Consider the following 13,638-nt stretch of genomic DNA (forward strand, 5'->3'; position numbering starts at 1 on the left):
AGGTGGTGATGGCCACTAACCTGGATAGCTTTAAAAGGGGCTTGGACAGATTTATGGAGGAGAAGTCGATTTATGGCTACCAATCTTGATCCTCCTTGATCTGAGATTGCAAATGCCTTAGCAGACCAGGTGCTCAGGAGCAGCAGCAGCAGAAGGCCATTGCTTTCACATCCTGCATGTGAGCTCCCAAAGGCACCTGGTGGGCCACTGCGAGTAGCAGAATGCTGGACTAGATGGACTCTGGTCTGATCCAGCAGGCTAGTTCTTATGTTCTTATGGAACTCTGCAGAGAGGAACATGAGCATCAACCATCTCGAGATCAGGGTAATCAGACTGACTCTAGTTGGATTCCAGGCCATGATCAGGAACAATTACATGTCAACAAAAGCCTACATGAACAAGCAGTGTAGTTCCAAGTCTTCTACCCAGTACACAGATGTAATGGATCATGAGTTGGTCAGAAAGGAACTTCTAGTCCATATCAGCAGAGCCAGCAAAATATGCTAGCAGTTTGGCTAAGCAGAGACAACAATTAAGGCCCTCTCAAGATTGAGATCTTCATTCAGACTGTGAAACTCTTTGGAAGCCCAGCATGTATCTGTTTGCCTCAGACCTCAATTACCATGTGCCCAGGTTCTTCAGGTTCCAGATGGTGTGAGCAAACAGATGCCCAAATGTCCTGCTGACCACCAGGCCTCCTTTATGCCTTATGACCTTGTCCACTGACACCAAAGATGCAGAGGAAACTGAGACAAAAAAGCAATCCTGATCTTCATAGCCCCAAGTGACCATGCATTTTCCATTGTAGACCCTGATTTTCAGCACTAGTGGAGTTATCAGTAGAATATCCTTGGCAGATCCCAGTTGGCCTGGACTAGACATGAATGAATGGAAACTGAAAAAAATTTTCTTCTACAAGGATCATACTGTGCTAGCCTCTAGAAGAGGTTCTACCTCAACAATTTGTAACTCTTCATGGAAGGCATATGTCAGGTTGTACGTGGAAACACCTAGACCTGTTTGCCCCTGTATTAACATCAAATCCTGCCATTCCTGCAAAATGGTGACAACCAAAATATGCGGCAGAGACAAGTGGTAGCCTCAGCTTCAGTGGTCCCAGAGTCTGATGAACGTTCAACATCCAATCGTTCTCACGTGGTCAGTTTTCTCAAGGCAGTAGTCCATGTCAGCCCTTAAGTTGTTCATAGATTTTTTTCTTTGGGACTACATGTAGTCCCGTTGGTGCTCACTCAGCCTCTGAGAGAAGTTCCACTAAAATGGTTGAGAATTCAGGTCTTGTTTCTGATTGCCGTGACTTTGACCAGAAAGGTCTCAGAATCAGAAGCTCTTATCTACCAGGCAAGGTTTGTTTAGATTTTCAGAAGAAAAACTCATGGAACCAGCACTGAATCTAACGGTCAATACTTCCTTCCACCGCTCCTAGGAAATATCGTTGCCTCCATTATGCCCCAAAGCACCCTGCCCCAAAAGAAAAAAAGTAGGACATTACATCAGGTGCGCAGCATCAACTTCATTAAACTGACTTAAAAATCTCAGCCTATCCAACAAGGAACAAAAAATGTCCAGAGCAGCAGTATGTCCAAGGCCATGCAGATTGCATGCTGAGCAAGCTCCGGGTACTACCTAGAATTACTCCATTCATCGTCCTTCGACCAACGCAGCATTGGATGCTGAAGCTTCTGTTGAGAAAATCTGTTCGGTGGCCCCGTGGTCATCTCTGTTAACTTTTATTAGACCCTACAAAATGTGCTATTTGCCTCTGCTCATTCAGACTTTGGAAGAAGAATATTGCAGCAAGTGGTGCAGGTAAACTGATCTTTCTGGTCAACATGGGTTACAACTGCTTGTCCGACATCAAGTTGCCCTGGCTCTCAGAGTGAGAAAGTAACATTGGCACATTGTGTGAGTTACTTCTGCTCTAAGGAAGCATTGTTGTGTTCTCTGGATCGCTCAACAAAATCGACTCAAGTGTACACAAAATCCTTTTATTGTCAGGAAAGCAGAAGAATTGCGCAGTGGAAAGGGACATTTGTCTAGTTTGAAAATGAGCACAAAAACCCCAACAGAAGTTACCTCAGCCCCTCCTCCCAGCCCCAATTATCCAGCAACAGTTCTTTTCAGGCACGGTATAGCTGTGCACCCCCCACAAGTCTCCGATAATCACTCCAAAGTTCTCATGAGGTCAGTCCTTAACAAGCATTCATGGCCAAAACAGCAGATAAGAACATGAATATAAGCAAACTAAGTAAGCAGGCTAAGTTCAGGCAAATCTCTCCCAGATGTCACATCTCCTGTTCCCACCTGGAAACACAAGCGAAGTCTGGACAATAAGGTCTTGACAGGCATCTTGTTCCACTCTGATATAAGAAGCTGGGGCGGGGGGTGGGTGGGTCCCAAGCTATAGCAAGGTTGGCCCTGGTTAGATGGAAGACCTCCGAGGAAGTCCAGGGTTTCTACAAAAAGGCAGGTTGTGGCAAACCACCTCTGTTTGTCTCCTGCTTTGAAACCCCTCTGAAAGACGGCTATAAGTTGATTACGACTTTACAGTACTTTTCACAGAGTCATTAAAGCAGCAACCCAAATAGCCCAGCTTAGCTTGAGTGCGTCAGATCTGGGAAGCTAAGCAGAATTGGCCCTGGTTAGTACTCGGATGGGTTGCTACGAAGAGGCAGGCAGTGGCAAATCACCTCTATTTGTCTCGTGCCTTGAAGACCCCATGCAGGGTTGCTATAAGTTGGCTATGACTTTACACACTGTCATTAAGGTTGCAGCCCAAATAGCCCACCCTGGCTTGGGTACATCAGATCTGGGAAGCTAAGCAGGGTCTGCCATGGTTAGTATTTGGATGGGTGGCCATCCTGATTGGATTGTAACTCCATTGCACATTATTCAGTCATTCCGTTTTTTAATGTGCCCTTGGGCTTCTTTCTCATTTTGCTATGGCTACCCCTCTGCAAGAAAAAGGGATCTCACAGTGACCTTGGTGCAGGGAAATGTGGAGCAACTGTGCTTATCTCTTTCTTGCATTCCCTCAGCGAGGGGCTGTACTTTTAAAAAGCGGGGGTCTCCTTGCAGTGAAAAGCTTGCCTGTCCTTGGCTTTGTTATCAGTGTGTGGGTTATTCCATGCAGGCTGGGAACAACATGCAGGCAACAGATCTTCTGGGTCTCCCTTGTGCTGCTGGAGGGAGCTGATAATAAGCCTGCGTATTTTACGCTGGACTGACTCTCAGGCCCTTTCCGCACGGGCCTTTTACAGCGCCCTTGGGATGGCAAAAATGCTGTCCCGAGGGAGGTGTTCGCAAGGGGGGCGCAGCTGCGTTGCAGCCGCGCCGCCCTCGCTCCTCCCCAGCGGCGTGAAGCCGCCATTTTCCCACCTCGCTCCCTGAGCAAGGTTTTTGGAAACAGCGGCTTCCAGCAGCGGCTGGAAGGCACCATCCCTCCCCCCTTGCCCAATCGACTTACCGTCCCTGTGACTGTCCGGCGCGTCGCCGAGGCCTGGGGACATGCCCCCCCGCCCTGCGACTCCGGAGCGGTCGCGCAGGGCAGGGGGGCGTGTCCCCTGGCCTCAGCAACATGCCGGATGGTCGCAGGGACGGTAAGTTGATCGGGCGATGGCGCAGCGCGGCGCCATCTTCCCAGTCGTTACCGGGACCGTTCATGCGAACGGTCCCGGGGGGGTTGGGTCGGCGTCATGTACGCCAACCTGACCCCCAGCGTGGCCGTGCGGAAGCGGCCTCAGAGTTGCTTTTGCACCATGAACCAGATAACTTGTAATTTTCTGCACTTTGCAGGTGAATTTTTTTGTACCTTGGTGTTCTCTCTTGTGGGTCTATCAACAATGGTAGGATTTGCAGGACACTGTGTGTTTCAGTCTATCATAGATATATACAGACTTTGTAAGACAGAGCAGTGAATTCAAACAGGGATGATGGTGATGCTGTTAATTTCTTAAGTATCAAACAGACTTGAGCATGTATTGCCAAAGACTTTTGTAGCCAGGAACTTCTGGCTGTTGTGGGTTTTCTGGGCTGTGTAGCTGTGGTTTGGTAGTTTTTGCTGCTAGCATTTTGGTGGCATTTATGGCTGGCATCTTCAGAAGCATGTCATGGTAAGATGTATTTCTCTCTTTCTTGCCTATGGAGATCCCAGCCATAGATGCTGATGAAATGTTAGGAGCAAAAACTACCAGACCATGGCCACTCAGCCCAGAAAACCCCCAACAGCGAGACTGAACATCCTTGTGTGCATTCCTGATTTCACAGCAGATGCAGCAATACACAAGGTAACATCAACCCCATGTAGTTCTGCTGCTTATGCAGACATCTGTGTGTAACTTGAAAGCTTGAGTGCATTCATTCATTATAGCCCAGTGATGGCGAACCTTTTTAAGACCGAGTGCCCAAATTGCAACCCAAACCCCACTTATTTATCGCAAAGTGCCAACCCGGCAATTTAACCTGAATGCTGAGGTTTTAGTTTAGAAAAAACCGGTTGGCTCCCTCTTCCTCCGCCCCACCCGCTCGAGCAGAGGCCAGCCTGCTCTAGCCTCCAGCAAGTCCTGCGCGCACCACTCTGTGCCTCTCTAGCATCTCTGCCTCCTCTGGACACCCCCCCTCGGGCAGCAGCCATCCGGAGCACAGGCACCAGGCCCACCAGTCGAGTCCTCCCTGCTCACCGCGGTGCGCGCACGTCGTGCTCAGTGGCCCAGGCCAGCCTAGGTGTGTGTGTGTGTGTGTGGGGGAGTGATTTTCCGCCCCCCACATGACGAACTTTGTGTGTGTGTGCCCACAGAGAGGGCTCTGAGTTTGCCATCACTGTTATAGCCTGTAAACATGAAGACTCTTGGTCCCCTTTGCAATTTAAGGAAGGGTAGAGAATTTGCTTGCCTAAGTAAAGGGCTTGAAATATAGAACTGTTTGGGCACGATCTGTCTTTGATATGCATAACTGTGTGCCCTGCTCTGAGGAAGCTCTATTATGCAAAAATAAGCTGTAATAAACAACTTATCTCAAGGCTTTTGGAACATTTACAATAGGTTTGCAAAGCATACAGATTGGGAGGAAGAAAATGTCTGGAGCCTTGCTGGATGACAGGAATTGACAGAAGAGAGTGACCACTAACAGCCCCAGCCATTCTTAAAAGGGATAGGAATGTGTTGTGTTTAAACCAACTCATTGGTTATGAGGGCTGGATGTGACATAAATGTGACTTGGTCTGGCTGGGACCTGGCAGGGTGGTGGTGGTGGCTGCCTTGGCTGGTGAGTCCTCACCAAACTCACCGACCCAGATCAGCACTGGGTGTGTGTGTGTACACGTGCCTCGTCTGGCTTACTTGCCGAATAAGCCCTCAAGGGGCCAAATCTGGCATCCAGGCTGCATGTTTGACACCCCTGATCTAGAGGTTCTCAAGGTGTTGAACTATATGGGGGAGTTACCATATTGGTCTGGAAACTGTCAGTGCAGAGAGACATAAAGTGGAGCATGGTGTGAACACAGAGCTCTGTAACTTTGCTGGCTTGAAAGCCCCCAAGAACACATTTGTTCACCTCCGCATATACATATTTCAGATTGTTTGAGAGTTGTCGTGACCACCGTTATGATGCTTCTTTGTCTTCCATCCTTTTGCAGCATTGGTCCCACCCCACTACGTTCTGCCCTGGCCCAGAGATATGACAGAAGGTTGGGTGGATTGCCCCTCATTGGGGCCCGGCTGGCAGCGCCGTGAAGTCTTACGCAAAAATGCATCAAGACCAGGACAGTCAGATACCTATTATGTAAGGTAATGCTGTTTTGCCCGTATTTGGAAAAGAAGTGTGTGGGGAGGGGGGTCTGTAAGGGGTCTTCTTTGGGGAAAGGGGTATCCTGTAAGGGCTCTTCTTTGGGGAAAGGGGGCCTGTAAGGGCTCTTCTTTGGGGAAAGGGGTATCCTAGGAGATTGCAGACTAATCTCTTCCTACCATAGGAAAGGTTCTGCAAAGAATATGTTATTGTAGACTACAAGAATTCTGGAGTCTCCCAAGTGGTACCGTCCACCCTACCCGTCAGTCTTTCTTCTTTGCTTGGAACCAAGCTTTCTGCTTCATGTTTTGCATAAACTGCGTGCTGCTTCATACTAATCTCTCCCGAATTGTGTTGCTATGCTATTGATATATCTTGGTCTGTGTTCTTGCTCCTTGGGGAACTACTCCGAGTGACCACTTTAATGCTCACTTGAAACGTCAGGCCAGCCAGCTTTCGCTGTCTTGATCCTAATTCTAGTTGCCACTCAGGACAATCCATTTTCTTTTTTTTACTGAACAACGTTTTGTGAAGATGTGTACTGATCCGTAACTGATGTGGGGCTTCTCCAACAGTGGGGCTCAGTCATCCAGGCTGGTTAGGTCAAACCTCCAACTGTTCAGGCGGGGCTTCGTAAATTTTTTGTATGCTCTCCTGGACTGTAGGGGACCATTCCTATCCAGTCTGAATAGCTCTGCTGCTTGGACAGTTTGCTAGTTACCTAGCTCCACTTACTTAGCAGTGGGAATCTTGTCGTTTGTGATCTCCCTTACTATGCATCAGGAAAAATCTCCCAGGAAGACTTTGTCTTCTCTGGCCCCTCAATGACTGGAATAAAGAAAAAGAAGGAGGTTTTGCAGGACAGATCTCCTCACCTGGAAAAACTGGGTCAGAGAGAGGATACCTTCATCTATAATGTGGGTTGGACCATTGTCTATAATGCGGGCAGGACCACAGGACTTTCAACTCCAGCTGTGGCCGTACTTACTACTGCCTAAGGGTCTCAGGGTCTGGTACCAAGCTCCTATGACCCCATGGAGCCTAATAATCTGGGCTTACCACAGGAGGACACAACCAGCCCATCTATAGCTGTGAAGGCTTTTTTTGTCGGAGACCAGAGGCTTTCCAAATTCCTAGGACTACTTTGTGTCACTTCCATGGGGTTTGGTCTCTTCCATTTGCAGACAGACTCCAACCTTGATGCCTTCAGCTTGGATCTCGTTTCAAAAAGGCAGTCTCTCTCAGCTGGTTAGCACAACCAACATGGTGTCCCTGCTCCCTGCCTCTTTTGCTGCAGACTCAACACTCGTTGCTTCAGCTCTAGGGACTCCTTTGAGGAATAAACACTCTCCATCTTTCCCAGCACCAACTGTTTCAGGGGTGGTTTGCAGGCATGGGGCCATTGAGTGGGGTATCCTCCCATTCTGTACCTGAATGGGTCGGCAAAAGGCGTTGGAACCCCAGATGTGAGTCTCAGATTGTGCCGGCTCAGATGAGGAGCTGTCAGAACCACCGTGAACCAAACAATTGAAACAGTTGTGATTGCGAGGGGGGGGGGGTGATCGCATTAAGTCTCCTCAAATACCCGAGAGTGATCCCAGTGCTGTTCCGGAACCCACAGCATGTCAGTGGTGGTTGAGATAGACCGGAGGTCAGAAAGTGGGCGAGCAAAACTACTTCTCACCCACCGTCTCTCATATGGCCTCCGTCTACCGTTCCTACTCCGTCCCATCAGAACTGGGATCCCCTGCCCCAAAATTTCCACCCCTATGTGCTCACAGTCCCCTCCCATTACAACCTAGGGCAAGCCAACTTATAGCTAGTAGCACCTAGCCAAACACTAAACAACTACACTAATACTAGGAGCCAACCCACAGCTAATACAACTACCCAGCCTAGCCACCAATAATTTTATATGAACCTAAAAGCTAGCCAATCTCCAATGCTAACTAACTCTAACTACCCATCCACTAACTAAACAACAGATAACCAATCTAGATATACTAATCTACCCTCCTAACTACATAAGAAGAACATAAGAACATAAGAACAAGCCAGCTGGATCAGACCAAAGTCCATCTAGTCCAGCTCTCTGCTACTCGCAATGGCCCACCAGGTGCCTTTGGGAGCTCACATGTAGGATGTGAACGCAATGGCCTTCTGCGGCTGTTGCTCCCGATCACCTGGTCTGTTAAGGCATTTGCAATCTCAGATCAAGGAGGATCAAGATTGGTAGCCATAAATCGACTTCTCCTCCATAAATCTATCCAAGCCCCTTTTAAAGCTATCCAGGTTAGTGGCCATCACCACCTCCTGTGGCAGCATATTCCAAACACCAATCACACGTTGCGTGAATAAGTGTTTCCTTTTATTCGTCCTAATTCTTCCCCCCAGCATTTTCAATGAATGCCCCCTGGTTCTAGTATTGTGAGAAAGAGAGAAAAATTTCTCTCTGTCAACATTTTCTACCCCATCCATAATTTTGTAGAGTTCAATCATATCCCCCTCAGCCACCTCCTCTCCAAACTAAAGAGTCCCAAACGCTGCAGCCTCTCCTCATAGGGAAGGTGCTCCAGTCCCTCAATCATCCTTGTTGCCCTTCTCTGCACTTTTTCTATCTCCTCAATATCCTTTTTGAGATGCAGCGACCAGAACTGGACACAGTACTCCAAGTGCGGTCACACCACTGCTTTATATAAGGGCATGACAATCTTTGCAGTTTTATTCTCAATTTCTTTCCTAATGATCCCCAGCATAGAGTTTGCCTTTTTTACAGCTGCCATGCATTGAGTTGACATTCCCATGGAACTATCAACTAAGACGCCTAAATCCCTTTCCTGGTCTGTGACTGATAGCACTGACCCCTGTAGCGTGTATGTGAAGTTTGGATTTTTTGCCCCTATGTGCATCACTTTACATTTTGCTACATTGAACTGCATTTGCCATTTCTGAGCCCACTCACCTAATTTATCAAGGTCCGCTTGGAGCTCTTCGCAATCCTTTGCGGTTCTCACCACCCTACATAATTTGGTATCATCTGCAAACTCTTTGTTTCCTGTTTCTCAACCAGTTTTTAATCCATAGGAGGACTTCCCCTCTTATTCCTTCATTGCTGAGTTTTCTCAACAGTCTCTGGTGAGGAACTTTGTCAAAAGCCTTTTGGAAATCCAAGTAGACAATGTCCACCGGTTCACCCCTGTCCACATACCTGTTTACACCCTCAAAGAACTCTAGTAAGTTTGTAAGACAGGATTTGCCTCTGCAAAAGCCATGCTGACTCTTCCTCAGCAGGTCTTGCTTTTCTACATGTTTTATAATTTTATCTTTAATGATAGATTCTACTAATTTACCAGGAACAGATGTCAAACTGACTGGCCTGTAATTTCCCGGGTCCCCCCTAGATCCTTTCTTAAAGATTGGTGTGACATTGGCCATCTTCCAGTCTTCAGGGATTGAGCCTGATTTCAGGGATAAGTTGCATATTAAAGTGAGAAGATCAGCAATTTCATGCTTGAGCTCTTTAAGAACTCTTGGGTGAATGCAATCTGGGCCAGGGAATTTGGTAGCATTTAGTTTATCAATGGCTGCCAGAACTTCTTCCTTGTCTACCACTATCTTCGCTAGTTCCTCGGATTCGCCTCCTAAGAAGCTTGGTTCAGGTGCAGGAATTTTCCTCACCTCCTCTTGGGTGAAGACAGATGCAAAGAATTCATTCAGCTTCTCTGCAATCTCCCTGTCATCTTTTAGCACACCCTTTGTTCCTTTGTCATCTAACGGGCCTACCGCTTCCCTTGCTGGCTTCCTGCTTTTGATGTACTTGAAGAACTGTTTGTTGCTTGTCTTGATGTTCGCAGCCATGCGTTCCTCATAATCCTTTTTTGCCTCCCTTACAGCTAACTTGCTTCTCTTTTGCCACCATTTGTGTTCCCTCTCATATTCTTCATCAGTCAAACTGGACTTCCATTTTCTAAAAGACATTTTCTTTTTTCTGATAATTTCCTCAACCTCTCTTGTTAACCATGGTGGCTTTCTTTTGGACTGGGTGCCTCCTTTTCTAACCTGTGGAACACATTCCAGCTGAGCTTTTATTACTGTGTTTTTAAATAACCTCCAAGCATCCTGGACAGTTTTGACTCTCTTGATTTTCCCTGTCAGCTTCCTGCGCACTATCCCCCTCATCTTTGAGAAATTTCCCTTTCTGAAGGCGAATGTAACTACATTAGTAGTTGCCACTTGTTCGCATGCTGAGATACTGAATCTGACAGCATTGTGGTCGCTGTTCCCTATCGGCTCAACAACACTGACTTCCTGCACCAGGTCCTGGGTCCCACATAGAATTAGATCTAGGATCACCTCTCCCTTGGTTCCACAACCATCTGCTCTAAGCCACAGTCATTTAGCATATCCAGGAATGCTCTCTCCTTACTATGACCTGAACATGCATTTTTCCAGTTTATATGGGGATAGTTAAAATCACCCATTACCACTACATTTTTGTTTTTGTTGGCCTCTCTAATTTCTTTTTCCATCTCAGAATCCTCTTGTGCACTTTGGTCTGGGGGACGATAATATATTCCTAATATTAAACTGTCCTTCACACCTGGTATTGATATCCACAGTGATTCTGTAGGGGAACCAGCTTTGCATTGTCTATTTTATGTGATACTATGCTCTCTTTGATGTAAAGGGCAACTCCACCCCCAATGCGCCCTGTCCTATCCTTCCTATAGAGCTTGTAGCCTGGTATAACAGCATCCCACTGGTTCTCCTCATTCCACCATGTCTCTCTAATGCCCACTATATCAAAGTCCTCCTTCAAAACTCTGTACTCTAGCTCCCCCATTTTAGGTCGAATGCTTCTACTATTAGCATAGAGATACCTGTATACCCTGTCTCTGTCCTTAACCTGGGATTTATGTGCTTTACCCTCAAGTCTTTTGCAGACACTATCCCTTGTCACATGCACATTGCTATGTTCCTCGCTTGTATGTGGTTGATTTAGAAAAACCTCCCTCTCTGTCTGCATCCCCATAGATACTGTATTCCAAACCGAAGTCACCTCAGCTCCTGTCGGCTTTCCCCCAGTGGATCAGTTTAAAAGCTGTTCTGCCCACCTTTTAATGTTGAGCCAGCAGCCTGGTTCTTCTTTGGTTAAGATGATATAGTCTCCGTCCCGCTTTGTACAGGCCTTGCCTGCTCTGTCCCAAAAGGTTCCCCTGTGTTCCTGACATAATCTGAAACCCTCTGTCCTTACACCCACACCCTCTCTCTCTCATCCAACTTGCATTGAGACGCAGCTGTATCTCCGGCACTTGCCTAGCTCTCGCCTCTGGCAAGCGCTATGGAACGGGTAGCATTTCTTGGAGAATGTACCACCTTGGAGGTCCTGGACTTCAACCTGTTTCCTAGCAGCCTAGAATTTAGCTTCCAGAACCTCCCGGCTACATTTCCCAATGTTTGGTTGCCAATATGGACTTCAGCAACTGCTGACTCTCACCCCTGTAGCACTGTCTAAAAGTTTCCTATCTTAGGACGTAAGCGTTAGATATCCGCTAACCTTATGCTAGCATTCTGTAGGCGAGGCCAGGTGTCACCATCGCGGTCATCAATGCCTCTCACAAACCCAACTCTCTACGTGATTTTAACAGTACATGATCGTAATCACCCACTCATGCAAGCAGCCCCACCTCACCGAGGTGGTATCCTCAGTGCAAGAGGATAGCTGATCACTGCCAGTTAAGGAAGGGATCCCATCTAAAGGGAGCATCTTCCCCACCTCCAGACTGGGCACCCTCCCGTCCCCTCAAGACCTCTTTCATTCTCCCATGACATCTGAAGGAGATGTCACCTTGGGAGTGGGACCTGGCTGTTAAGTCCCTGAAAGCCTCGTCTGTCACCCTCTCTGCCTCTTTCAGCTTCTCCAGGTCTGCCACCTTGGCTTCAAGGGAACGCACACGTTCCTTGAGTGCCAGGAGCTCATTGCAGCGAGGGCACACCCACGACTTCTGTCCTAGTGGCAGATAGTCATACATGTGACACTCAGTGCAAAACATTGGAAAGCCCCCATCCCCCTGCTGGCTTTCTGCCTTCATATCTGATTTGTTTAGATATTTAAATATTAAGCTTTTAGTCAGTGCCCCCCTGGAGCTATCTGCATGTACTATCTGTCAAATATGTCCTTATTAATTTAAAAAACAAAAAAATTAAATTAAAATTGGCAAAAGGAATCTGTACTCTTTCATGCCTGCTTGCACACCTACAAACTGCAGTCTTCGTGAATGTACTTTATGTTTTCTTTTCTGGGGCGGGTAACAACACATTAGCATATGACCCAAAAGTGTGCAGATGATCCAACTTAGGTGCTTTCCCATACAGCTTCCTGTATGGAATATCATTCAGTGCCTCACTGGATAATCTATTCATGATATAGGTACAATATGCCCATGCTTCCGCCCACAGAGGATCTTTTGCATTTGCATCCAACATTGCATAGTGTACCATTTGTTTCAAGACACCCATTTTTCTTTCTGCCACACCATTCTCAGCATGTACAGAAGCATTGGACACCCGTCTTTCTATCCCTTGTTTGTTTAGCCACTCAGTAAAGATACCACTGAGAAACTCTCCAGCTCCATCAATTTGCATCCACTTCACATAATAACCAAACTGAGTACGTATTTTCTTATGCCATAATTTGAATACTTGGCAAGCATCACTCTTCTTTTTTAGGAAATATGAATAAGTGAAATGTGTGGCATCATCGACTATTACAAATACATATTTTGCACCTCCTAACGAAACACCATATAACTGTGCTATATCACAGTGCACCAAATCAAATGGGTCTTTCGTTACCCTTGGGCTTTGCCTTGCCACTGCATGAGTTTTTACCTTTCCACTTAAACATACTTTACATTCTGAAAACTGTTTACACTTGGCTAAAGTCACACCACACATTCGTGCCTCATACCTTCGGGATCGCATTACCCCATATGTCCCTACTAGGCCTCTGCGCTCCTCAGTGGCCAATCTGCTGGTAGTCCCTGGCCCCTCAATGATGCAGCTGGCCTTCATGCGGGCCAGGACCTTCACAGCCCTGGCCTCTGCCTGGTGGAACACTCTTCTTCCAGCTGTCTGGGCCCTGCGGGATCTTGGTGAGTTCTGCAGGGCCTGTAAGACGGAGTTGTTCCACCGGGCTTTTGGAGTGTCCAGCCGCTGTTAAGTGCCCCCTTTACTCTCCTGTGTTTAGGGTCCCTTATCATCTATGGGACCCATCTTTCTTTCTCCCCTCTTGGGAGGGTTTAATGAGGATTATTGCGGACATGGTTTAATATGTTGTTTGCTGCATTTTAATTTAATTTATTTAAGAGTTTATTGTATACCTGTAATTTTATGTTGTTCACCGCCCAGAGCCCTTCGGGGGTAGGGCGGTATATAAAACCGAATAATAATAATAATAATAATAATAATAATAATAATAATAATAATAATAATAATAATAATAATAATAATAATAATAATAATAATAATAATAATAATAATAATAATAGTAGTAGTAGTAGTGGTAGTGGTAGTGGTAGTGGTAGTAGTGGTAGTAGTGGTAGTAGTAGTAATAGTAGTAATGGTAATAATAGTAATAGTTGCAGCACCCTGGAATTTACATGTCCACATTGTCTATGAAAATTATGCACACAATTAGCTGGGTGTAATGGGTCATTTACCCCACAGACAGCTTGTCTTCCTTCAGTTACAACATTTTCATTACGCATAATCACTTTATAAAGTTTATTGCTTAACTCTCCCTGTGCCACAACGACCCCATCCCTGGCTATGGAACAT

At 46.6% G+C, this 13,638-nt stretch overlaps 1 protein-coding gene across 19 annotated transcripts in view; it reads left to right on the forward strand.

Annotated features, from left to right (window-relative positions):
• Positions 1-13,638, forward strand: part of MBD1 (methyl-CpG binding domain protein 1) — a 123,488-nt gene that overhangs the window by 51,044 nt on the left and 58,806 nt on the right. For 15 of the 19 annotated variants that reach the window (XM_048487795.1, XM_048487794.1, XM_048487801.1 and 12 more), the window contains one exon: positions 5,651-5,801. In XM_048487795.1, coding sequence (XP_048343752.1) covers positions 5,692-5,801 — 110 coding nt within the window. In that variant the 5' untranslated portion in view covers positions 5,651-5,691. Of the gene's footprint in view, positions 1-4,178; positions 4,305-5,650; positions 5,802-13,638 lie in introns of those variants that run through there. The other 4 variants (XM_048487804.1, XM_048487803.1, XM_048487805.1 and 1 more) reach the window with 3 other exon arrangements.

The sequence above is a fragment of the Sphaerodactylus townsendi genome, linkage group LG03, assembly GCF_021028975.2.
Source record: "Sphaerodactylus townsendi isolate TG3544 linkage group LG03, MPM_Stown_v2.3, whole genome shotgun sequence".
Lineage (NCBI taxonomy): Eukaryota > Metazoa > Chordata > Lepidosauria > Squamata > Sphaerodactylidae > Sphaerodactylus > Sphaerodactylus townsendi.